The sequence below is a fragment of the Hemitrygon akajei genome, chromosome 32 (assembly GCF_048418815.1).
Source record: "Hemitrygon akajei chromosome 32, sHemAka1.3, whole genome shotgun sequence".
Classification (NCBI taxonomy): Eukaryota; Metazoa; Chordata; class Chondrichthyes; order Myliobatiformes; family Dasyatidae; genus Hemitrygon; species Hemitrygon akajei.
Genome location: NC_133155.1, coordinates 18,320,776 through 18,348,328, shown reverse-complemented (window position 1 = coordinate 18,348,328; position 27,553 = coordinate 18,320,776). Strand labels below are relative to the sequence as shown.

Here is a 27,553-nt window from a genome sequence, read left to right as displayed (position 1 = left end):
GTGAGGATATAGTTACAGCTGTCTTTGTCCAGGTACATCTCACACAGCTGTGCAGTGCAGGACTCGACTGCATACTGCATACGGGACATACTGAAACTCCGTGCAGCCTGTGACTCTGGGGAAAGACCACACAACCTTGACTCCACCTTTTTCCAATAACCCTAAAATCTTCCACATGCTGGCGTGTGGCCAAGTGGTTAAGGCGGCGGCCTAGTGATCTGAAGGTCACGGTTCGAGCCTCAGCTGAGGCAGCGTGTTGTTTCCTTGAGCAAGGAACTTAACCACATACTGCTCTGCAACGACACTGGTGCCAAGCTGTATCGGCCCCAGTGCCCTTCCCTTGGACAACGTCGGTGGCGTGGAGAGGGGAGACTTGCTGCATGGGCAACTAACTGCCGGTCTTCCATAAAACCTTGCCCAGGCCTGCGCCCTGGAAACCTTCCAAGGACTAAATCTATGTTCTCACGAGACTAACGGATGCCTAAAAAAAGTCCACCATGGTTTAAAGAAAGACACTTACTACATCTCAGTACACAGGACACTAAAGTTTCAATAGGTACATTTAATGTCAGAGAAATGTATATACCTCCTGAAACGTTTTCTTTGCAACCAGTAATGAAAATAGAGGAGTGCCCCCAAAGAATGAGTGACAATTAAAACATTAGAACCCAAAGGTCACCCGCATCTCCCCTCCCTCCTGTGCGTACGCAGCAGCAAGCAACGATCCCCCTCGCCCCACCAGCAAAAAAAGAAAGCATCGGCACCCAAAACCGAGCACTCAACCACGCAGCGAAGCAACAGACTTCCAATACCCCAAAGACTATTCGTTCACCCGGTATTCAACACACCACAGGCTCTCTCTCTCTCCCTAATAAGGGAGAAAGAGGTGTCTCTGTTTCACAGCGAGAGGGGAGATATAACAAACAACTCAGTGGATTAATAATAACCAATTACCGATAATGCAAGTTTAATGAATTTTCAATTACAGGTTTTTTTGTTTGCATGTTCAGAATTTAGGAAAGATTGTCATTTATTTTAAGTTTTCTCAAGGCCATTCTTCTCTTCAGGGCCACAAGATTGCACCAACCACAGCACCTGCAGTCCCCAAGGCTGCTTTAGCAGCAGCAGACAGTCCTTCAGCTCCTATAGGGAAAAAACACAATTATTAATAAATTGTAAACAATCTGAGACATTCGTCAGTTATTAAAAATCCACACTTTGTTCTGAGTACCTTAGCTACAATTCATGGAACAAATTTTCCCCATAGTAGAGCTATCAAAAATAAAGGATAGGTTTAGGAAGAGAGGGTGAAGTTTTTCAAATGGGCTTACAAAGAAAGTTTGAGACTGTTTGATATATGTAACCTACTACTAGAAGAGGTGTTGGAGTCAGAATCACTCACTATGTTAAGAGACATTCAGATGGACAGGTAAAGAAAATTTCATCCAGATGATAAAAGGTTATGAATTACAACTCAATGAACCAGTGATGGAAAACAAGGATGTAATGGATGTCTCACTGCTCATTTCCCCTCAGGATAATGCTCAATAATGTGGCAAGTGGGATTAGCGGAGATGAAGAACAAACATTCTTCTCCCAATTCAAAATCAAAACCCAACCTTAACCCTTCCCATAGAGACCTTGAGACTTAGAGTTATAGTCATGTTCCTAAAGTGTTCCCCCATTAACATGTCCATCATCTGCCTTGTTTCATTTCCCATGAAAAGGACAAAGACTGATCTGTCTTTAGCAGGACTCTGTACATACACTAAGAGGCCACTTTATTAGATACCTCCTGTACCTAATAAAGTGGCGACAGAGTGTACGTTCAAGGTCTTCGGCTGCTGCAGCCCATCCGCATGAAGGTTTGATGTGTTGTGCATTCAGAGATGCTCCCTGCACACCACTGTTGTAATGCATGGCTATTTGAGCTACTGTCGCTTTCCTGTCAGCTTGAACCAGTCTGGCCATTCTCCTCTGAAATATCTCATTAACTAGGTATTTTCACCCACAGAACCTGCTGCTCGCTGGACCTCTTTTGCAGCAGCAGTGGTTCTGTAGTTACAGACGATTCAGCCCATCTTCTCACGCTCCAACCAATTAAAGGTCATCTGCGTTTAATTACGTCTGTCGCTGCTCTGTGTGAGTCACCTGATCCAACCCAATGCAGAGCACAGGAGAGCAAGAGGAGACTTATAGATGGATACAAAATTATGAGGGTATAGATAGAGTGAATGCTTGCATGACTTTTTCCTGCCGGCTCTGTGAGAGTAGAACGAGACATGATAGGGTGAAAGGTGAAATAATTAAAAGGGTAATCTGAGGAGGAACTTCTTCACTCCGAGGATGATGTAAGTGTGGAACGAGCTGTCAGTAAAGTGGCAGATGCTGGTAAAATTCTAACATTTAACACAAGTTTGGATAGTTACATAGATGGGAAGGGTACGGAGGGCTATGGTCTTGGTGCGGTTTGATTGGATTAGCAGAAAACCAGTTTAGCATGGACTAGATGGGTTGAAGAGCCTGTTTCTGTGCCTTAGAGGCAAAATGTCAGTATGAAGGATTTAAGTAAGTTTGAGAAGTTCTCACTGGTTTATCAGTCAACATTACCAATGGATTGAAGGACAGCCACGGTGCTTCCAGCTGCAACACCTCCTCCATTAGCCACAGCTGCCGCGCTCATCATTTTTGCTGCAATAGTACCAGCCACAATTCCAGCACTTGTGAAGCCCATTGCCCCCAGAATCAGAGGGGGGGCAGCAACTGCAACCACTAAATGAAGAAACAGCTCCATTTAAACAGAGTGCATCCAAACAGGAACTTTACACTGAACAGGAACATCCAGGCGCCTGTACAACATTGTTTCTATGAAAGGAACAGACAGGCAATTTAACACTGGGTCAGACAGCATTTCATTATGCACCTGGGTGTTAACTGAATGTTGTTAGATCCACAATGTGGTTGGCATAAAGCTGAGGGGCACACTACAAAGTGCATCCAATACCTCAGCTCACTATCTGAAGGACTCCCTCCATGGACTGTACTCCCTTCAATTGGACATGATCAGGTAAGTACTGAGAGACTGTAGTGTGGAGATACTGAGGAGAAATTGACACACTCCCCGAGCAACAGTTGGGGAAACAAAATTCGTGTCACAGAGTCATACACAACCTCTTTGTCCCAATGAGTCCATGTTGACCATCAGGCACCCACTTAACACTAATCCCATTTTATCTTTATCACATAACCCTCGGCTCCGCCTGGATTTTACCACTCAGCCACACACGAGGGGCAATCCACAGCAGCCAATTAATCGACCAACTTCTGTGACTTCGGTGATTTTGGAAGCTACGGTAGCATCCAGAGAAAATCCACTCCATCAGAGGGACAACATGCAAACTCCAGTTAGGAGTTCAGGATTTGAACTCCATGTTGCAGCAGCCGTGAGGCAGCAACTCCACTCATTGCCACACTGTGGTGCCCAAACTTTTAGAACTACTCTTGCGAACTATTTTGAGGGTGGCATAGTTGGTTAGTGGTTACCGCAATTGCTTTACATTGCCACCCGTAAGATGGGGGCTGGATTCCTGCTGCTGTATGTCAGGCATTTGTGCGTTCACCCTATGACCGTGTAGGTCTATTTTGTGCACTCCAGTTTCCTCCCACTTTCCAAAATTGTACAGTTGCACTTACTAAGTTGTGGGCATAGCATGTTGGCTTTGGAAGCGTGGCAAATCTTCCAGGCTGCCCAGCATGATTCTGACTGATTTTATTTAACACAGAATGGCACATTTCTCAGTATGTTTCGATGTTTATGGGACAAATAACGCTAATGTTAATCTTGATTAATTTGCCAACTCTTCTAAAAGAATTTTTCATGCAGGTTAGGTTGAGTTGTGTTACTTCTTCCATGTATCTTTTTTTTTTTACCATGACTAACATAACATCCATCAACACAGCACTTTTCATATTGCCCAACTACAAATCCTTGTGTTGTCCAAAATTCCTCATGCTCTCTCCTAGCCACAGTCCCAAAATGAGACTGAGAAATTGTAACTTCCTGTAGCCAGTAGCCTCTTGTCACTTGGAGATTCAGGAGCCCCAGAAATTGTGCCTGATCTTGTTTTTGTACTCTACACTACAATACTTAAATTATACTTTGTTTATCTGTGTGCAATTCATTTGCAGATTTAATTCTAAGATATTATGTGTAAAGGTGTACTACTGCGCTTTAAACCCTGGTCTGAAGAAATATTGTCTCATTTGGCGGTGCAGGTAAACGACAATAAACTTGACTTGCTTGCCGTGGCAAGGAGCATCTGCCAACATTGGTTGATGAGTTTCAACTCCTAGCAACCAGTGAAGGAACAGCAGTGGTCCAGTAATTATGAAAGACTCTGCCCATCTACTCAAGCTCCAACTAGAAATAAGAGGGTCTATGTGCTGTTCTGTGTCGCTGCTCAGTGCTATTTAGCTGATCCAACCCAACAACGACCACTCCCACAGTATTAGCACACTGACACACTGATTTCACTCACCGGCTCCAGTCGCCGCACCCAACACTATCAGGAAGCCCATTCTGTAAATAGAAATATAACGTATTTTACAACAAGTATTTTGTTTTGAAGTTGCATTTACAGATAGTTTCAACAAAAAATGATACACATACATTGAGGTTTTGTGGCATTGTCATGTTGTGACACACAATATGCACCTACCACAAACAGCGATGAGCTCACAAAAATAAGTTTTATAATGCCATTAGATAAGGAGTGCGTATGTTCAACATGACACTGAGACACAGACCCTGCAATGGCACACAAACACATACCTACCACCCCATGAGCCTCAGTATCCTGCACATCATTCTCCACAACTTCCGATAGCTTCACAGTATCCTATAACCGAGCACATCTTTGCAATCCCCCACCCCCCAGTTTTTGTTTTCTTCAGGAATCGCTCTCTTTGTCCATTCGTCGCTCCCCACTAACTCTCTCCTTACACCTATCCCTGCAAGCAGTGTAAGTGCTGTACATGTCCATTCACCTCCTTCCTCACCTCCGCCACAAACAGCCCATCTAGGTGAGGCAACACTTCACCTGTGAATCTTCTGGATTGGGGGACATCTTTGACGGGCACAGCATTTCCTGGTGGTCAACCACTTTTGAATCCAATCCCCACTTCCTTTCCAGCATGTCGGTCCACGGTCTCTTCTACTGCCACAATGAGGCCACTCTCGGGTTGGGGGAGCAACACCCCATGTTCTGGCTGGGTTATCTCCAAGCTTTTGGCTTGAACATTGATTTCCGGTAATTTCTCCCATCCCCCTTCTTCCCTTCTTGTTTCCCTCTTAACACTTCTCTTCACCCTGGTGCCTTTCCTCTTTCCCTTCACCCTATGGGCCATTCTCCTCTCCTATCAGATTCCTTCTTCTTGAGCCCTTTACCTTTTCCACCTATCACCTCCCAGATTCTCACTTCATAACACTCCCACCATCTAGCTTGTACTCGCCTCTGTGTGGGAAATCCTACAAAAGATAGTGAATTCTGCCCAATACATCACAGGTAAAAACCCTCGTGCCCATTGAACACATCTACATGAAAGGTTGCTGTAGAAAAGCAGCATCCCTCATCAAAGATCCTTCCCCACCCCCCCCCCCCCCCCCCCCACCAGGCCATGCTCTCTTCTCAGGTAGAAGGTGCAGGAGCCTCAGGACTGGCACCACCAGGTTCAAGAACAGTTACCACCCCTCAACCATCAGGCTCTTGATCAAATGGGGACGGCTTCACTCATTTAAGGAAATGATGGTTGTGGAGGCCTAAATGTTGGGTGTATTTGAAAACGATATTGATAGGTTATTGATTAGCAAGGGTGGCAAAAGTAACAGGGCAGAAGAATGGGGTGGAGAAGGATAATAATTAGCCATGATAGAAAGTCAGAGCAGACTCGAAGGGCCAAATGGCTTCATTCTGTCCCTATGACTTATGGACTTATGTTACCACTGTTCATTTCTTTATCCATGGGTTATTCATTTACAGCAGAACCTTTACTCACCATACTCCCCAGGCAAAGTTTGCAGCAGAATATCCTACCGACAGTCAGGTTGAGCCCAACACCAACGATAAAATATCAGAATAAAATGACACATGACCTTTGTACTTTATTAATGTAATGGTGTATATGCACTCAATTTTAAATAAAACTGGAACATTATTTCTATCGTTCCAATGATACCTGCTGAAGGAGTATTCTGCATAGAATAACTGCATCAACATTTTCTTCAATAATTGCTTCTCTTTCTGCTGGGAAACTGTACCCCCGACACGGAAGAGCGTAACACTCACCAAAACCCGAAGGACGCTGCCGATGTCCAACGTTCAGCGCAATTCCGAGCACACAGAGCGGGCTCTGCTGTCGGAGCCTCTGAAGAACCGGCAAAGGCTCCAGAAAACAACAATTGATACGACGTCATTAGTTGAGTAATTTCGTTTCCCGGCGAACTGCGGCTGTGCTGGCAGATTGCTTAACCCGGAGTCTGCGACAGAAACTAAAAAAAAAACAACCCGCAGGAGGAACAAACCCGCTCAGGGGTTCAAAGCATCCGCCCTAAAAGGTCGGTCGTTTCTCTCCCGATACAGGCACAAGATAGGTGGAGTCGCTCCAGCGGATCTTTCTGTTTGCTCCGTTTTCGCTGAGAATAGTTTGGGATTACTTTCACACTGGAATTAAACCCACGTCCTGCCTGCTGAACTGCGAGACAAATTAATGGAGCTGGTTTAGATGTTGGAAGTGTAGTGTAACTGAAGCAGAGCGAAAGCTTTGTCCGGGAGGGGACACAGAGGTAGATACAGTGAAGGTTTGAGGGGAATTGGATGGAGAGACCAAGACTGGAAGGATACTGTACAAGTAAGGATCTGAGATGACCTTATGGTGACTCAGCCCGTGGGAATAGTGAAGCCACATGAGAGGGTAAACTTATGGTGGAGATTATCAATTCAGAGGGAGGTGATGGGCAGGTAAGGAGATAAGGTGAGAGAGGGGAATGGGGAATGGTGAAGGGTGGCATTAGCGGAAGCTCGATAAATCGATGTCTTTTTGAATTTGGCTAACGCACATGATAAAATATTAATAGGTGGAGATTTTAATTTTTGTCTTGATCCAGTTTTAGATAGATCAATAAAGGCTACTACAAAATCAAAAGTAGTAAAACTAACTCTATCATTGATGAAAGATCTAAATTTGATTGATATATGGAGAAGAATCAATCCAAAAGAAAGAGATTATTCATTTTATTCAAATAGACATAAAACATATTCAAGGATAGATTTTTTCTTATTATCAACGAATATTCAAGATAGAGTGAAAAATGTGGAATATAAAGCAAGAATATTGTCTGATCACTCTCCTTTAATAATGACAATGATTATGATAGATAAAGAGGAATCAATTTATAGATGGAGATTTAACTCAATTTTACTAAAACGACAGGATTTTTGTGATTTTATGAAAAAACAGATTCAGTTCTTTTTAGATACAAATTTACATTCAGTTGATGATAAATTCATACTGTGGGAAACAATGAAGGCATATTTGGGAGGTCAGATAATAAGTTATACTTCTAAAATTAAGAAGGAATATATGATAGAAATAGATCAATTGGAAAAAGAGATTATAAAATTAGAAAAAGAATCTCAAAGAAATATGACAGAAGAAAAACGAAGACAACTTATCAATAAGAAATTAAAATATAATACACTCCAGACATACCGAACAGAAAAAGCAATTATGAGAACTAAACAGAGATATTATGAACTAGGTGAAAGATCACATAAGGTCCTTGCATGGCAGTTAAAAACAGATCAGGTTTCCAAAACAATAAATGTAATCCGAACAAAAGTGAATAAGGTTACTTATAAGCCTCTAGAAATTAATGAGGCTTTTAAGAACTTTTATTCTGAGTTGTATAAATCAGAATCAAAAAACGATGATGCTAAGATAGAAAGATTTTTAGCACAAATAACTCTTCCAAAATTAGATATGGAAGAACAGAAGGGATTAGGTATGCCTTTTACAGTGAAGGAAGTTGAAGAAGCTCTAGGATCACTTCAAAGTAATAAATCCCCAGGAGAAGATGGTTTTCCGCCTGAATTTTATAAAAAGTTTAAAGATTTATTAATTTCTCCTTTTATGGAGTTAATACATCAAGCGGAAAGAACGCATAGACTTCCAGAATCTTTTTCAACAGCTGTTTTAATAGTATTGCCAAAAAAAGATAGAGACCTTTTAAAACCAGCATCATATAGACCTATTTCTTTATTAAATACTGATTATAAAATAATAGCAAAAATCTTATCTAATAGATTATCTAAATGCTTACCAAAATTAGTGCATATGAATCAAACAGGATTTATCAAAAATAGACAATCGGCAGATAATGTAACCCGGTTAATTAGTATAATCCATTTAGCGCAAAAGAGGGAGGAAATGAGTGTGGCAGTTGCTTTAGATGCAGAAAAAGCATTTGATAGATTGGAATGGGATTTTTTATTCAAGGTATTGGAAAAATATGGATTAGGAACACCATTTATAAGATGGATTAAAACCTTAAATACTAATCCCAAAGCTAAAGTAGTGACAAATGGTCAAATTTCGACACCATTTCAGTTAACAAGATCAACTAGGCAAGGTTGTCCATTATCACCTGCTTTGTTTGTGTTGGCAATAGAGCCATTAGCTGAATTAATTAGAATGGACCCAGATATTAAGGGTTTTAGAGTTAATCAGGAAGAATATAAGATTAATTTATTTGCTGATGATGTTCTACTTTATTTAACAGATCCATTACATTCATTAGGTAAATTATCTTATAGACTAGAAGAATATGGGAAAATATCAGGTTATAAAGTAAATTGGGATAAAAGCGAAATTTTACCTCTTACTAATGGAGACTATAGTCAATGTCGATTAATAACTCAATTTAGATGGCCGGCAAATGGTATAAAATATTTAGGTATAAGAATTGACAATGACACAAAAAACTTATATAAATTAAACTATTTACCACTTTTGAAAAAAATTCAGGAGGATCTTGATAAATGGATGGCATTACCAATAACATTAATAGGTAGAGTAAATACTATAAAAATGAATATATTCCCTAGACTACAATATCTATTTCAATCATTACCAATACAATTACCCCAGAAGTTTTTTCAAGAGATAAACAAATATGTGAGGAAGTTTCTCTGGAAAGGTAAGATGTCAAGAATATCGTTGGAAAAATTGACATGGAAATTTGATCTAGGAGGGTTACAACTTCCAAATTTCAAGAATTATTATAAAGCAAATCAACTTAGATTTATTGCATCTTTTTTTGAGAAAGATAAACCGGCATGGATTAGAATAGAACTGGACAAAATAGGAGAAAACGTACCAGAAGATTTTATATATAAATGGGAATCTAAATGGATACGGGAAAAGAAAGAATCTCCTATATTAAAACATTTGATTGATTTATGGAATAAGATAAATGTTGATGATGAGACAAAAAAATCTTTATTAGCAAAGAGATCTTTAATTCAAAATAGACTTATTCCTTTTACAATGGACAATCAACTTTTATATAATTGGTTTCAACAAGGGATTAAATACATAGGAGATTGTTTTGAAGGAGGTATATTAATGTCATTTGATCAATTAAAGAATAAATATAAAGTATCAAATAACACTTTATTTTGTTACTTTCAATTAAGGGCTTATATAAGAGAAAAACTAGGTCAAGCAATGTTATTGCCGAAATCTAAAGAAATAGAAATTTTAATTCAAAAAGGAAATATTAAAAAAATTATATCTTGTATGTATAATTTGATTCAAAAACAGGCAACTAAACAAGGAGTCCATAAGTCAAGACAAAAATGGGAAAGTGATTTGAATATTAAAATTGAAGAAACAAATTGGTCAAGACTGTGTCTTGATAGTATGACAAATACAATAAATGTTCGGTTAAGATTAGTGCAATATAACTTTTTACATCAATTATATATTACACCACAAAAAATAAATAAATTAAATCCAAGTTTATCTGATCAGTGTTTCTGATGTAAACAAGAAACTGGTACATTTTTACATTCTACATGGTCTTGTTCTAAAATTCAACCTTTTTGGACAAATTTAAGACTTTTATTGGAACAAATTACGGGAATAAAACTTCCTCATAATCCAATATTACTTTTACTAGGTGATATTGAAGGGACAAAACCGAAACTCAAACTTAATAAATATCAGAAAGAATTTATAAAAATTGCGCTGGCTGTAGCCAAAAAGACTATTGCAATTACTTGGAAATCAGATACATATTTAAGTATAGATTGTTGGAAAAAAGAAATCTATGGCTGTATTCCATTAGAAAAAATTACTTATAACTTAAGAGATAAATATGAAACATTTTTGAAAATCTGGGGCCCTTATTTACAAAAGACAGGACTAAATATATAGGTGCTCTGAAGAGAAAATTAATGGTTACTTGGGGAAAGAAATAAATATATATACTAAAGTTATTAAGAACTCCATGGAGCATGTGGAGACCTTCCAACAACCAGGCATTCTTTCTTTCTTTCTTTTCTTTCTTTCTTAATTTTTTTTATATAGGGAAGTTAGGGGGGAGGGATTAAGGGGAGGGGGGAAGGGTCACATACTTTTTTTTTCTACACTTGTAATCATTTAAAAATGCAATTAAATAAAATTAAAAAAAAAAATCGATGTTCATGCCATCAGGTTGGAGGCTACCCAGACGGAATTTAAGGTGTCAGTGGAGCAATTTCCTTCTCTCACCTTATCTTCTCACCTGTCTATCATCTCCTTTTCTGGACATAATGGGAAGAATTGGCTGCAACAGCAGCAGACCTGAGGAAAATCTGCAGTTAATCCCCGTAAGGCTGCTATCGCAGACAACATCCCAGGCCCTGTACTTGAGAAGCATGCACCCCAGCTCACTGACATCTCTGCCGATATGTTTGACATTTCACTCATTGGGGCTACTGTCCCTACATGCTTCAAATTAGCCACTGTTATCGCTGAACCAAAGAACTCTGCAGTCTCAGAACTGAATGATTATCACCCGGCAGCACTGATGCCAGTCATCCTGAAATGCTTTGAACGTCTGATAATGGCACACATTAAAAACTCGGTTCCTGTCTCATTGGACTCTTACCAATATATTTACCGACAGAACCACTCTACAACAGATGTCGTGGTGTCTGAACTGCCCCGGCCCTGATCAAGCCAGAAAACAAGGACGTTTGTCATAATGCTGTTTCTGGAATTTATTTCGGCATTCAACAAGATTGTGCCACAGACCCTTTTGAACGAATTCCTACTCCTCGGTCTAATTACACCACCGTGCAACTTGGTGTTGGACTTCCTAACGTACAGACCTCCATCAGGATGCACAACTGCTCCTCCTTCCCCACCGTCTTAAATGCAGGTGCCCTCCGGCACTGTGTGCTGAGCCCACTGCTGTGCGCTCTGTTCGCCCGTGACTGTACACCAAAACACTCGAGCAATCGCATTGTCAAATTCGCCGATGACATAACCCCGAGAGGGTTCATCACCAACAATGGCGAGGCAGCCTGCAGAGGGATGGTAGAAGAGCTCAGGGCCTGGTGCTAGGCAGATAACCTCTTTCTTAATGTCGACAAGATGCAGAAGATAGTTATGGACTTTAGGAGAACTCGTACCACTCATAACCTTCTTTACGTCAACGGCGCATCGGTGGAAACAGTGACAGCTTCAAAATCCTGGGAGAGCACATCTTGCACAACCTCTCATGGTCCCAAAACACATCCCCCACAGTCAATAAGGTTGACTATAGCTCAGTGTTTAACGCCATCAATCCCACAGTCCTGATCAGTAAGCTACAAAACCTGGGCCTGTGTACCTCCCTCTGCAATTGGATTCTCGACTTCCTAACCGGAAGGTCATAATCTGTGCGGATTGGTAATAATACCTCCTTCTCGCTGACAATCAAACTGACACACCACAGAGGTGTGTCTTTGTGCACTGTTCTATTCCCTCTATGCCCGTGATTGTGTGGCTAGGTATAACTCAAATGCCATCTGTAAATTTGCTGATGACACAACCATTGTTAGTAGAACCTCAGATAGAGATAAGAATGCATATGGGAGCGAGATATACCAGTTAATTGAATGGTACAGCAACAACCTTGTATTCAACGTCAGTAAGACGGAAGAGCTGATTGTGGACTTCTGAGAGGGTAAGGCGAGGGAACATGAAGCAATCCTCCACAAGAAGTGGAGAGAGTGAGCAATTTCAAGTTCCTGGGTGTCAAGATCTCCGAGGATGTAACAATATATCGATGCAACTATAAAGAAGGCAATAACGCAGCTGTATTTGATTAGGAGTTTGAAGAGATTTGATTTGTCACATAGAGCACTCGAAAACTTCTATACATAGATGTACTGTGGAGAGCATTCTGACAGGCTGCATCACTGTCTGGTGTGGGTGGGGGGGGGGGGTGCTACTGCACAGGACCGAAAGAAGCTACAGAAACTTGTAAAATTAGTCAGCTCCATCTTAAGTACTCGCCTCTGTAGTATTCAAGACATCTTCGAGGAGCCTTGTCTCAGGAAGGCAGTGTCCATTATTAAGGATCCTTACCACCCAGACATGCCCTCTTCTCATTATTACCATCAGGAAGGAGGTACAGAAGCCTGAAGGCACACACTCAGCGATTCAGGAACAGCTTCTTCCCCTCTGCCATCCGATTCCTAAATGGACATTGAACCCATGAACACTACCTCACTTTTTTTCAATATTATTTGTTTTGCTCTACTTTTAATCAAACTATTTAATATACATATATATAGTATACTTATTGGATTTTATTTATTTCTTCTGTATCATCATGTATTATATGGCTGCTGCTAAATTAACAAATTTCATGACACATCCCGGTGATATTGAACCTGATTCTCATTTTGATATGATCCATACATTGGACAAAAAGATTTTGCTTCCTGAATACCTTTGTGTGTATTTTATGGACTATGGGCTCCTGATCATGAAAATCACCATGAAATTTCCCTATCGTGCATCTTTTTAAAAAAAATTTCCCAAGTCTGTTATTTCAGTTCCAAATTCTAGTCAGAATAACTGACGCCAAGATTAATAAAGGCATTCTTATTGGTCAACAAATCAATCAGGTTGTCAATGACAGGCAATTTGAAGAACTTCTAGTGGGACCGGAGGAAATCACAAGGGAAGCATTCAAGGACGTTGTTGAAAATTTTCTTGGTAACTACAGAGCACCAGACTACTTGCCGCTGGTTGGCAACATGCTTCAAGCATACGAAACCATGAAGCGCAACATGCCAATAAAGGTTCATTTTCTGCATTCCCATTTAGACTTCTTCCCTGCAGGTCTCGGCGTTGTCCGTGAACAGCATGGTGAAAGATTTCACCAGGACATAGTGGTCATGGAGAAACAGTACCAGCACAACTCTAATGGAGCAATTCTGGCTGATTATTGTTGGACATTTAAACAAGAAACCGAGTGCAAATGGAAGTCATCAATAAATCGTTCTTGGCCAAGTTGAGCTAATACAAAGTGACACCACCGTTAAGCAATTAAATACGTTATATTCAATAAAAGTTAGTTTCTTGTTTCTCCAAGTTTCTACATGATACAAGTAGTGTGGAATTATATTTGTGACTAACTTCAAGATGGCATTCAGCCTATCAATGTGGGAGGTGCCACAGTCATTGAGCCACAGGGTGGATTTTACAAGACTGGTGACACCAGCTAATATCAATGCTCTTTGGAGATTGTCTGCCTGGCGTGAAGTTGTCAAGTAACTGGGACTTGTGGTATGCACCAGCTGCTGACACGACCATCCATCGCCTGATCCCATGGCTTCATGTCACCCTGATGAGGGAGCTCAGCAGGTGCTACTCCTTGCCCATGGGTGACCTGCAGGATGGCATGGGGAAGGAGCGCCTTACGCCTTGTTTGGTAGTGACAAATCTCCACCTCACCACCCACATTCTTCATTACACAGGTGTAAAGAAAACAAAATGATTGTTACTTCAAATCCAATCTGTTATGGTTTCTATACCTTACCACAGGTGCCATTTGTCCTTGGTGTCACAAAGGTGTCTGTGGGTTTTCTCTTGCTTTGCCTTCCTGAATGCACAGGAGACCACAGCTCTTGCTGACATTAGAGCCATCCTATACCCCGATTTGAAAGCAGCAAGATCTTTAAAGTGCAGGAATCTCTGCAGTCAGTCATGGTTTCTGGTTTACCCTGGCAGTGGAGAATTTAATCACGGTGACATCCTCAATATATTTCCCAATGTAGCCAGACTTTGATCCATCACATTTATCACTGTTGAAGTATTGATCGTAGGTAGCCATCTCTCTGAATATGCTCCAGCGCATGCTTTCAAAGCAGTGCTGAGGTACCACCTTTTGGCCAGGTCCTGACCTCCTTGACATGAGTCAGGGACGCAGATATAAGCGAAGTGGATACCGCACTTCTGTGTCCTTGCACACCACTTCCCTGAGTGGCTGTAGTAGACTGCGGTGCAGAGCGAAGGCTGGCTCCACACATTAGGCTGTGACTGCGCAGGGTCTTCATTATCCTGCTCGCTAGCAAGATAGACTTGCTGATTTTAGTATTTGTTATGGTCAGCAGTGTTTTTCAGTCATAAAAAAGAAGAACAGGGCAAGGAAGCTTGCTGTTGATTGGAGCTGGAGTGACCCTGCGACATTGTGCACCATCTTATGGCCACCGTCAATTAATGTACAGTTTCTTGTACATTGTTTTTGATGAGTTGTTTTATACTTTTATTTATTGTATTTTTAATGCTTACTCTTTTATGCTGCATTGGATTTGAAGTAACAATCATTTTGTTTTCTTTACACCTGTGTAATGAAGAATGTGGGTGGTGAGGTGGAGATTTGTCACTACCAAACAAGGCGTAATGCGCTCCTTCCCTCTGCCAGCCTGCAGGTCACCCTTGGACAAGGTGTAGCACCTGCTTGGCCCCCAGATCAGGGTGACATGAAGCCATGGGATCAGGCAATGAATGGTCGTGTCAGCAGCTGGTGCATACCACAAGTCCCAGTTATGTGACGACTTGTCGCCAGGCAGGCAATCTCCAAAGAGCATTGATAATGACTGGGGTCACCAGTCTTGTAAAGGCACTGCCCAGAAGAAAGCAACGGCAAAGCACTTCTGTTGAAAAATTTGCCAAGAACAACCATGGTCATGGAAAGACTGTGGTCGCCTGCATCATACAACACGGCACTTAACGAACGATTGAAGAATGACAATAAACTTCTTGAATCTTAACACTGACATAGAGGCATAGAGCACTACACCACAGTAACAGGCCCTTTGGCCCATCGAGTCTGGGTAAAACTGTTATTCTGTCTAATCACTTTGACCTGCACATGGACCACAGCCCTCCATATCTCTCCCATTTATGTACTTATCCAAATTTCTACATCCACCCTTCTACTAGCAAATTGATTCTCACCACTCTCTGAGTGAAGAAGTTTCCCCTCAGATTCCACATAAATATTTCAGGTTCTTGAATGTCCTGCTGGTAAAGTTGATGTTGGAACCCCTGGAATGGTTTCCCAAGCCGACTGTCAAAATACATTTGGCAGAATTGCCGGAACTCACCAAAAAAGGCCAAGACTCGTTCATCTTGCAGTAAGCACCTTCCCACCCATCAAATCGTCCATGCACAATTGGAACTTCAATCCCATCGGATGTTACCCTTGGTGTGGCTGACATGGCTGGGGACCATTTGCTAAGAAAGTGAGGATATAGTTACAGCTGTCTTTGTCCAGGTACATCTCACACAGCTGTGCAGTGCAGGACTCGACTGCATACTGCATACGGGACATACTGAAACTCCGTGCAGCCTGTGACTCTGGGGAAAGACCACACAACCTTGACTCCACCTTTTTCCAATAACCCTAAAATCTTCCACATGCTGGCGTGTGGCCAAGTGGTTAAGGCGGCGGCCTAGTGATCTGAAGGTCACGGTTCGAGCCTCAGCTGAGGCAGCGTGTTGTTTCCTTGAGCAAGGAACTTAACCACATACTGCTCTGCAACGACACTGGTGCCAAGCTGTATCGGCCCCAGTGCCCTTCCCTTGGACAACGTCGGTGGCGTGGAGAGGGGAGACTTGCTGCATGGGCAACTAACTGCCGGTCTTCCATAAAACCTTGCCCAGGCCTGCGCCCTGGAAACCTTCCAAGGACTAAATCTATGTTCTCACGAGACTAACGGATGCCTAAAAAAAGTCCACCATGGTTTAAAGAAAGACACTTACTACATCTCAGTACACAGGACACTAAAGTTTCAATAGGTACATTTAATGTCAGAGAAATATATATACCTCCTGAAACGTTTTCTTTGCAACCAGTAATGAAAACAGAGGAGTGCCCCCAAAGAATGAGTGACAATTAAAACATTATAACCCAAAGGTCACCCGCATCTCCCCTCCCTCCTGTGCGTACGCAGCAGCAAGCAACGATCCCCCTCGCCCCACCAGCAAAAAAAGAAAGCATCGGCACCCAAAACCGAGCACTCAGCCACGCGGCGAAGCAACAGACTTCCAATACCCCAAAGACTATTCGTTCACCCAGTATTCAACACACCACAGGCTCTCTCTCTCTCCCTAATAAGGGAGAAAGAGGTGTCGCTGTTTCACAGCGAGAGGGGAGATATAACAAACAACTCAGTGGATTAATAATAACCAATTACCGATAATGCAAGTTTAATGAATTTTCAATTACAGGTTTTTTTTTTGCATGTTCAGAATTTAGGAAAGATTGTCATTTATTTTAAGTTTTCTCAAGGCTATTCTTCTCTTCAGGGCCACAAGATTGCACCAACCACAGCACCTGCGGTCCCCAAGGCTGCTTTAGCAACAGCAGACAGTCCTTCAGCTCCTATAGGGAAAAAACACAATTATTAATAAATTGTAAACAATCTGAGACATTCGTCAGTTATTAAAAATCCACACTTTGTTCTGAGTACCTTAGCTACAATTCATGGAACAAATTTTCCCCATAGTAGAGCTATCAAAAATAAAGGATAGGTTTAGGAAGAGAGGGTGAAGTTTTTCAAATGGGCTTACAAAGAAAGTTTGAGACTGTTTGATATATGTAACCTACTACTAGAAGAGGTGTTGGAGTCAGAATCACTCACTATGTTAAGAGACATTCAGACGGACAGGTAAAGAAAATTTCATCCAGATGATAAAAGGTTATGAATTACAACTCAATGAACCAGTGATGGAAAACAAGGATGTAATGGATGTCTCACTGCTCATTTCCCCTCAGGATAATGCTCAATAATGTGGCAAATGGGATTAGTGGAGATGGGGAACAAACATTCTTCTCCCAATTCAAAATCAAAACCCAACCTTAACCCTTCCCATAGAGACCTTGAGACTTAGAGTTATAGTCATGTTCCTAAAGCGTTTCCCCACTAACATGTCCATCATCTGCCTTGTTTCATTTCCCATGAAAAGGACAAAGACTGATCTGTCTTTAGCAGGACTCTGTACATACACTAAGAGGCCACTTTATTAGATACCTCCTGTACCTAATAAAGTGGCGACAGAGTGTACGTTCATGGTCTTCGGCTGCTGCAGCCCACCCGCATGAATTTGTGACGTGTTGTGCATTCAGAGATGCTCCCTGCACACCAATGTTGTAATGCATGGCTATTTGAGCTACTGTCGCTTTCCTGTCAGCTTGAACCAGTCTGGCCATTCTCCTCTGAAATATCTCATTAACTAGGTATTTTCACCCACATAACCTGCTGCTCGCTGGACCTCTTTTGCAGCAGCAGTGGTTCTGTAGTTACAGACGATTCAGCCCATCTTCTCACGCTCCAACCAATTAAAGGTCATCTGCGTTTAATTACGTCTGTCGCTGCTCTGTGTGAGTCACCTGATCCAACCCAATGCAGAGCACAGGAGAGCAAGAGGAGACTTATAGATGGATACAAAATTATGAGGGTATAGATAGAGTGAATGCTTGCATGACTTTTCCCTGCTGATTCTGTGAGAGTAGAACCAGACGTGATAGGGTGAAAGGTGAAATATTTAAAAGGGTAATCTGAGGAGGAACTTCTTCACTCCGAGGATGATGTAAGTGTGGAACGAGCTGTCAGTAAAGTGGTAGATGCTGGTAAAATTCTAACATTTAACACAAGTTTGGATAGTTACATAGATGGGAAGGGTATGGAGGGCTATGGTCTTGGTGCGGTTTGATTGGATTAGTAGAAAACCAGTTTAGCATGGACTAGATGGGTTGAAGAGCCTGTTTCTGTGCCTTAGAGGCAAAATGTCAGTATGAAGGATTTAAGTAAGTTTGAGAAGTTCTCACTGGTTTATCAGTCAACATTACCAATGGATTGAAGGACAGCCACGGTGCTTCCAGCTGCAACACCTCCTCCATTAGCCACAGCTGCCGCGCTCATCATTTTTGCTGCAGTAGTACCAGCCACAATTCCAGCACTTGTGAAGCCCACTGCCCCCAGAATCAGAGGGGTGGCAGCAACTGCAGCCACTAAAAGAAGAAACAGCTCCATTTGAACAGAGTGCATCCAAACAGGAACTTTACACTGAACAGGAACATACAGGCACCTGTACAACATTGTTTCTATGAAAGGTACAGACAGGCAATTTAACACTGGGCCAGACAGCAGTTCATTATGCACCTGGGTATTAACTGAATGTTGTTAGATCCACAATGTGGTTGGCATAAAGCTGAGGGGCACACTACAAAGTGCATCCAATACCTCAGCTCACTATCTGAAGGACTCCCTCCATGGACTGTATTCCCTTCAATCGGACATGATCAGATAAGTACTGTGAGACTGTATTGTGGAGATACTGAGGAGAAATTTACACACTCCCCAAGCAACAGTTGGGGAAACAAAATCAGTGAAACAGAGTCATACACAACCTCTTTGTCCCAATGAGTCCATGTTGACCATCAGGCACCCACTTAACACTAATCCCATTTTATCTTTATCACATAACCCTCGGCTCCGCCTGGATTTTACCACTCAGCCACACACGAGGGGCAATCCACAGCAGCCAATTAATCGACCAACTTCTGTGACTTCGGTGATTTTGGAAGCTACGGTAGCATCCAGAGAAAATCCACTCCATCAGAGGGACAACATGCAAACTCCAGTTAGGAGTTCAGGACTTGAACTCCATGTTGCAGCAGCCGTGAGGCAGCAACTCCACTCATTGCCACACTGTGGTGCCCAAACTTTTAGAACTGCTCTTGCGAACTATTTTGAGGGTGGCATAGTTGGTAGTGCTTACCGCAATTGCTTTACATTGCCACCTGTAAGATGGGGGCTGGATTCCTGCTGCTGTATGTCAGGCGTTTGTGCGTTCACCCTATGACCGTGTAGGTCTATTTTGTGCACTCCAGTTTCCTCCCGCTTTCCAAAATTGTACAGTTGCACTTACTAAGTTGTGGGCATAGCATGTTGGCTTTGGAAGCGTGGCAAATCTTCCAGGCTGCCCAGCACGATTCTGACTGATTTTATTTAACACAGAATGGCACAATTCTCAGTATGTTTCAATGTTTATGTGACAAATGAAGCTAATGTTAATCTTGATTAATTTGCCAACTCTTCTAAAAGAATTTTTCATGCAGGTTAGGTTGAGTTGTGTTACTTCTTCCATATATCTTTCTTTTACCATGACTAACATAACATCCATCAACACAGAACTTTTCATAATGCCCAACTACAAATCCTTGTGTTGTCCAAAATTCCTCATGCTCTCTCCTAGCCACAGTCCCAAAATGAGACTGAGAAATTGTAACTTCCTGTAGCCAGTAGCCTCTTGTCACTTGGAGATCCAGGAGCCCCAGAAATTGTGCCTGATCTTGGTTTTGTACTCTACGCTACAATACTTAAATTATGCTTTGTTTATCTGTGTGCAATTCATTTGCAGATTTAATTCTAAGATATTGTCTGTAAAGGTGTACTACTGCGCTTTAAACCCTGGTCTGGAGAAATATTGTCTCATTTGGTGGTGCAGGTAAATGACAATAAACTTGACTTGATTGCCGTGAGAAGGAGCATCTGCCAACATTGGTTGAGGAGTTTCAACTCCTAGCAACCAGTGAAGGAATAGCAGTGGTCCAGTAATTATGAAAGACTCTGCCCATCTACTCAAGCTCCAACTAGGAATAAGAGGGTCTATGTGCTGTTCTGTGTCGCTGCTCAGTGCTGTTTAGCTGATCCAACCCAACAACGACCACTCCCGCAGTATTAGCACACTGACACACTGATTTCACTCACCGGCTCCAGTCACCGCACCCAACACTGGCAGGAAGCCCATTCTGTAAATAGAAATATAACGTATTTTACAACAAGTTTTGAAGTTGCACTTACAGATAGTTTCAACAAAAAATGATACACATACATTGAGGTTTTGTGGCATTGTCATGTTGTGACACACAATATGCATCTACCACAAACAGCGATGAGCTCACAAAAATAAGTTTTATAATGCCATTAGATAAGGAGTGCATACGTTCAACATGACACTGAGACACAGACCCTGCAATGGCACACAAACACATACCTACCACCCCATGAGCCTCAGTATCCTGCACATCATTCTCCACAACTTCCGATAGCTTCACAGGATCCTACCACCGAGCACATTTTTGCAATCCCCCACCCCCCAGTTTTTGTTTTCTTCAGGAATCGCTCTCTTTGTCCATTCGTCGCTCCCCACTAACTCTCTCCTTACACCTATCCCTGCAAGCAGTGTAAGTGCTGTACATGTCCATTCACCTCCTTCCTCACCTCTGCCACAAACAGCCCATCTAGGTGAGGCAACACTTCACCTGTGAATCTTCTGGATTGGGGGACATCTTTGACGGGCACCTTCACTCCATCTGCAACAAGCAGCATTTCCTGGTGACCAACCCCTTTTAATTACAGTCCCCACTTCCTTTCCAACATGTCGGTCCATGGCCTCCTCTACCACCACAATGAGGCCATTCTCGGGTTTGGGGAGCAACACCTCATGTCCTGTCTGGGTAACCTCCAACCTTCTGGCATGAACATCCACTTCCAGTAATTCCCCCCCCCCCCCCAACTCCTTCTATCATTCGCACTCTGGTTTCCATCTTAACTCTTCTCCTCACCCTGGTGCCCTTCCTCCTTCCCTTCTCCCCATGGGCCATTCTCCTCTCCTATCAGATTCCTTCTTTTGAGCCCTTTACCTTTTCCACCTATCACCTCCCAGATTCTCACTTCATAACACTCCTGCCATCCAACTTGTAGTCTTTCCAGTCCCCCCCAGCTTCTTATTCAGGCTTCATCCCCCTTCCTTTCCGGTCCTGATGACATGTCTCGGCCTGAAATGTTGACTATTTATTCCTTTCCATAGATGCTGCTGGCTCTGCTCGGTTCCTCCAGCATTTTATGTTATCCTGTACTGACATTCTCTTTGAGAGAAGGCAATGAGATAATTCAAAGTTAAGAGAACTCACGTTCAATTTCAAATTGGAAAGGTGACGTGTCCAGCAGTGGATCAGTAGTGAATCTCTAATACTGCACCGGGTTCTCGGACAGGAGCTGGAGTGGGTTACAAATCTATAACTCACTGTCTCGGCCTTGACTAACACCTCCCAGTCATAACCTCAGGACCCCAAAACTCTCCCTCATTGGGTACGTATGAAAATTACACTTTGCAACATGCATTTACACTTTAACTGTTGCACGTTCATTGTAACATAGTACAGTAATAGCTGACCTGCTGAGTTCCTCCTGGCCATGCTCTTTTCTCACTGCTGCCATCAGGTAGAAGGTACAAAAGCCTCAGGACTTGTGCCAGCAGATTCAAGAATAGTTACTACTGCTCAGCCATCAGGCTCTTTAATAGAAGGGGATAACTACACTACCTTGTTCCATCATTGAAATGTTCCCACAACCAATGATCTCACTTTCAAAGACTCTTTATCTCATGTTCTTGTTATATATTGCAATTATTTTATATTTGCATTTGTGCAATTTGTTGTCTTCTGCACTCTGCTTAATCATTCATTGATCCTGTTATAGTTTTGCTGAGTTCTGCACACAGGAAAATTAATCTCAGGGTTGTAGATGACGACATGTATGTACTTGGAACTTTAAAGTGATCCTACCAATAAACATATCTTTACCTGCCCTCCCCACCACTCTCTTCCCTTTTCAAATCTTTTTATTATTATTATTATTCAAAAATAACACAGGTACATCGAAGTAACAACACTTACAATGCCTCAAAAAAATTATCTTAAAGACTGAAAATTTTTGTGGATAAAAAAAAACCCTACTAAGCAAGAAAAGTGAGAATAATAAAGAACCCATTGGGGGTACAACCCCGGAGCCATGCGTCATACAGAAAGTTTCTGAAAATAAACAACACACCACCAACAAGAAAGAAAGATATATCAAGAAAAACATTTAACCTTAGATCGTGGAGGAAATCTATCAGTTCACTGAAATGATAATAACAAGCAAATGAGCCCCATCTCTTCTCAAAAATCAAATAAAGGTTCAAAGGTTCAACTTCTAATTTTCTCCAAGCTAAGACTCAGCATCACTTGAGAGAACCATTGTGACAAAGTAGGAGCTGATGTATCCTTCCATTTCAACAAGATGGCCCTCCCAGCTATCAATGTAACAAACACAATACCGGTAACATGTTGGTCAGACACAGAAATACCATGAATATTTTGAGGAATTATTCCAAAAAGCACAGTCAATTTATTAGGTTGTACATTGATTCTGGGTGCTTCAGAAATTGTCGAAAAGATTGACTTCCAAAACTGTTTTAATATAGAACACGACCAGAACATATGTGTCAGTGTAGCTATCTCATTTTTACATCTATCACAATACTTGTAGACATTGGGAAATAGTTTAGAAAGTCTCTCCTTCGTCAAATGGTAATGATGTACAATTTTAAATTGAATCAATGAATGACTAGCACAGATCAAAGAAGAGTTAACCAGCTTTGGAATCCGTGTCCAATCCTCCCATATAAAAGTCAAATTGAGTTCCTTCTCCCAATCCTGTTTAATCTTAAGTAAAGGACGCTTATCCCATTGTAATAATAAATTATAAATTTTTCCAATAGAACCTTTTATCAAAGGGTTCATATTCATAATAGTATCGAACAAGTCAGCCTCCAATATGTAAGGAAATTTACTTAAATATTTTTGTAAAAAATGTCCGATTTGAAGATATTGTAAAAAGCGTGAATATGAGAGAGAATAATTATCGACTAATTGTTCAAAAGACATCAATCTGCCTTCTTTAAATAAATCCAAAAAAAGAATTACTACCTTTATTTTTTCAAAGTAAAAAAATTGGATTACTCCGGGAAGGTTTAGAAAAGTAATTACAATAAATTATACTCCAAAGCTTAAATTTTTTAAGATTAAAACAAATTGCAGAACTGGAGCCAAATTTGAAAAGAGTGCTTAATACAGGATATAGGGTTAAATTAACAACTTTAACTAATTGTATAGGTAGAGCAACTCCTAATAACGAAGTTAAATAAAACTGTTTCACAGCTGTCAGTTCCAGGTCTACCCAAATTGGCCAATTATTCTTATTACCCCAATATAACCAAAAGGACATACATCGCAGATTAACAGCCTAATAATACATTCTTAGATTAGGCAAAGCGAGACCTCCATCCTTTTTCAACTTTTGCAAATGACATTTACCAATTCTTGGTCTTTTATTATCCCAAATAAAAGATAGAATAGTAGAAGCAATCCGATCAAAAAACTTCTTAGTCAAAAAAACAGGAATATTCTGAAATAAATATAAAAATGTTGGTAAAATCATCATTTTAACTACATGAATATGACCAACAAGTGAAAATGTAAGTGGACTCCATCTACTAAATGAGTACTTCATAGAGTCCACTAAAGGAGGAAAATTGACATTATAAAGATCCTTATATTTTTTAGTAATTTTGACACCTAAATTCTAAAAGAATCTGTAACTTTAAAAGGAATATTATCATATATAGAGATAGATTCATTTAAAGGAAGTAATTCACTTTTACGAAAATTTATTTTACATCCTGAAAACTCTCCAAATTTGTCAAATAATTTTAGCAAAGCAGGAATAGATTCTTCAGGCTTAGATACATATACCAATAAATCATCAGCTTAAAGAGAGATCTTGTGCATGGTCTCATTCACAAAAGTCCCATGAATATTTTTGGCTTCACGAAGAGCAATAGCCAGGGGTTCTAAAATTAAGTAAAATAACAAAGGACTTAATGGACAACCTTGTTTTGTCCCGTGATAGCTGAAAAAAGGAGACCTACAGTTATTAGTGACAACAGTAGCAATAAGGGCCTTATATATCATTTTAATCCAATTATAAAAATTAATACCAAAACCAAATTTTTCTAAAACATTAAATAAATATTTCCATTCGACTCGATCAAATGCTTTTTCAGCATCCAAAGATACAATGCATTGTGGAGTTTTAGAAGAGGGCGAATATATAATGTAAAATAGTTTCCGAACATTTGAAAAACAGTAACGACCCTTTATAAAGCCTGTTTGATCTTTAAAAATGATTTTACACAAAACACTCTCCAAATGATTGGCCGTTATTTTTGAGAGAATCTTAGCATCAACATTCAATAATGAAATAGGTCTGTATGAGGCACAATCAGTAGGATCTTTATCCTTTTTGAGAATGAAAGAAATAGAATCCTTATAAAAAGCAGAGGCTAAATCACTTTTTACAAAAGAATCTTTAAACATCTCCAACATATATGGAGAACGCAATTTTCCAAATGTTTTATAAAATTCTACAGGATAACCATCAAGTCCTGGGGCCTTACCAGATTGCATTGAAAATATAGCTTTATGAATTTCGGATTCAGTAATTTGGGCATCAAGAGTTTTTTGATCCCCAGTAGAAATTTTAGGAAAAGCAATCTTTCGTAAAAAAAAGCATTCATTTCAGAAGAATCTACTGGACATTGAGATTTATAAAGTTCAGTATAAAAATCTTGAAAAATCTTATTAATTTCTTCATATTCCTGAGCCAGGATACCATCCTTTCTACGAATTTTCAAACTTTGCCTTTTGGCTCCAGCCGATTTTAATTGAGATGCAAGTAGTTTATTATTTTTATCTCCAAACATATAAAATTTGCTCTTTAACGTAAGTAGATAACCTTCAATTGGATGAGTTAATAATAGGGTATATTGTGATTGAAGTTCCACCCTTTTTTAAAATAAGTCAATATTAGGGGAAGTCGCATAGATATTATCTAAATCTTTAATTTGTTTTGAAATTTTACCTAATTCTGCTTTAGTCTGTATTTTAAGTTTAGCTGAATAAGAAATAATCTGACCACATAAAAATGCTTTGAATGTATCCCATATAATTAATTTGGACATACCTCCTATATCATTAAAAATAAAAAATTCTTTTATCCGGCTTTCAATAAAACTGATAAAATCAGAGTTTTGCAATAAAGTCTGAGACATGTGCCATGGTGAACGGGCAAAAATGATATCATCAAATTCAAAGGACGAACTCAAAGGCACATGATCAGATATAGCAATAGCGTCATATTCACAGTTTTTAACATTAGGCAAAAGGCGGGGATCAATTATAATATAATCAATCCTCGAATATTTTTATAGACATGCGAAAACAAAAGATATTCTCTGATATAAGGGTGCAAATGCCTCCATAATTCGATCAACCCAAAATCGGTCAAAAAGGAGTTAATAACTGACACAGAGCAATTTGGAAGTCACTGATTAGTTGAGCTCTTATCAATCATAGGATTTAAACAACAGTTCAAATCCCCACCCATTATCAACGTATGTTCATTTAAATCCGGCAATAAATCACATACTTTTTTTAAAAAAATGATCATCTAAATTAGGACCATACAAATTGACCAAAACAACCTTTCTATTACAAATCACTCCTTTAACAATTAAAAATCTACCATTAGAATCTGATTCAATATCCTCAAGTAAATATATTAGATTTAATAAAGATAGATACGCATTTAGTTTTACTCTTAGAACTAGCATGGAGCTGTAAGTCATTCCACCATCCAAAAAACCTATTTTGATCTCCCGCCCTGATATGTGTCTCCTGAGCAAAAATTATATCAGGTTGGAATAGATTAATAATTTTAAAAGTCTTTTTTCATTTAATAGGTTGATTCCAACCATGTACATTCCAACTTATTACATTAATCTGTTTAACTGCCGTACTATAATTTTATTCTAATTTTCTTTATATATGCACTGAACACATACCAATACCGGATTATCAAAGATGGCGGTGATGAAGAATACAACCATTTAGAAAACACGCAAGCTCCGGAACCATCCCACGGGAAAAAAATCCTAACTGTAAACCCACCCACCCTCACAAAAGCCTGAAAAAAAGGCAAGTAAACTAAGATAGAATACAGAGCCATGGGCCGCTCTGTCGGTCTCGTCTCTCCCTCCCCCCAGCCAGTACACTAAAAAATAAAATGACCTTACAAGAAAGACAGTAACATTCCAACAAAGGAGAGTGTTTACACTCCATCATATATTAAACAAAAAGAGAACCAAAATAACATAATCTCTTAGAGAGAAAAACCAGCACCATTTTAAGTTTAGCTTTAAATCTCTAAGAAAACTTTAAATTTGGTTATAGGACGCTATAATAAAACAGATTAAAATAGGTTAGTAGTATATTTAACCGAACAAGGAAATGATGGCTGTGACGGCCAAACTGTTGGGTGTATTTGAAAATGATATTGATAGGTTCTTGATTAGTCAGGGTGTCAAAAGTTACAGGGAGCAGGCAGAGAGAAGAATGGAGCTGAGAGGGATAATAATTAGCCATGACACAACAGAGGAGAAGACTCGATGGGCCGAATGGCTGAATTCTGCACTACCAGTATGTCTTATGGATTTTACCTTCTTACTCCTGGAGAATTTCTGTATCCATGGTGATTAATTTATGACATACCCTTTACTTCACATTTTCCCCGGGTAAACTTTGCAGCAGAGAATCCTACCAGCTGTCAGTTTTAGCCCAAGACCAATGACAAAGCGTGGCAGTAAAACTGCATTTTATGAATAAAACGCTGCTTCCGCTCTCAATTTGAAATAAAACTATAACCGAAACTCATTCGCAATTTCCCAATGATAGCTGCTGAACGAGTATTCTGCATTGAATAACTACAACACTTTCTTCAATAAATGTTTCCTTCTGGAATGAACCCAGTGCAAAATCGGACTCCGGCACAAAATAGCGTAACACTCACCCGTCGTCTACTGCGGACCGCAATGTTCTGTTAAAGAACGCTCTGGGGTCGGAGGCTTTTAATTGCTGACTAATCCCTTGAAGCAGCACTTGAAGGACGTCATTAATTTACGTTTCGTGTTACAGCGAAATGGTTGGGAAAGTAGACTGGCT

At 40.3% G+C, this 27,553-nt stretch overlaps 1 protein-coding gene across 4 annotated transcripts; it reads right to left on the bottom strand.

Moving 5' to 3' along the window:
- Positions 1 to 950: 950 nt before the first annotated feature.
- LOC140719556 (interferon alpha-inducible protein 27-like protein 2A) lies at positions 951 to 27,553 on the bottom strand. 4 transcript variants are annotated; one of them, XM_073034254.1, is made up of 4 exons: positions 27,402 to 27,520; positions 4,539 to 4,579; positions 2,611 to 2,772; positions 951 to 1,143 (listed from the first exon to the last, which is right to left on the bottom strand). In XM_073034254.1, exons 2-4 carry the CDS (start codon positions 4,576 to 4,578, stop codon positions 1,064 to 1,066), a joined length of 282 nt encoding a protein of 93 aa, XP_072890355.1. In that variant the 5' UTR covers position 4,579; positions 27,402 to 27,520; the 3' UTR covers positions 951 to 1,063. The 4 variants fall into 4 exon arrangements, with proteins under 4 accessions (XP_072890355.1, XP_072890354.1, XP_072890353.1 ...); XM_073034253.1 differs by lacking the exon at positions 27,402 to 27,520 and adding an exon at positions 23,810 to 23,902; XM_073034252.1 differs by lacking the exon at positions 27,402 to 27,520 and adding an exon at positions 6,345 to 6,597.

What these genes read in the sequence shown, in the direction of transcription:
- LOC140719556 (XM_073034256.1), bottom strand. Translation starts at nt 20,418, where the DNA reads ATGGGCTTCCTGCCAGTGTTGGGTGCGGTGACTGGAGCCG. An exon ending in GGGTGCGGTGACTGGAGCCG is followed by an intron (nt 18,617 to 20,378) that starts GTGAGTGAAATC and finishes TTCTTCTTTTAG; the next exon opens with TGGCTGCAGTTGCTGCCACC. An exon ending in GGCTGTCCTTCAATCCATTG is followed by an intron (nt 16,988 to 18,454) that starts GTAATGTTGACT and finishes TTTTCCCTATAG; the next exon opens with GAGCTGAAGGACTGTCTGCT.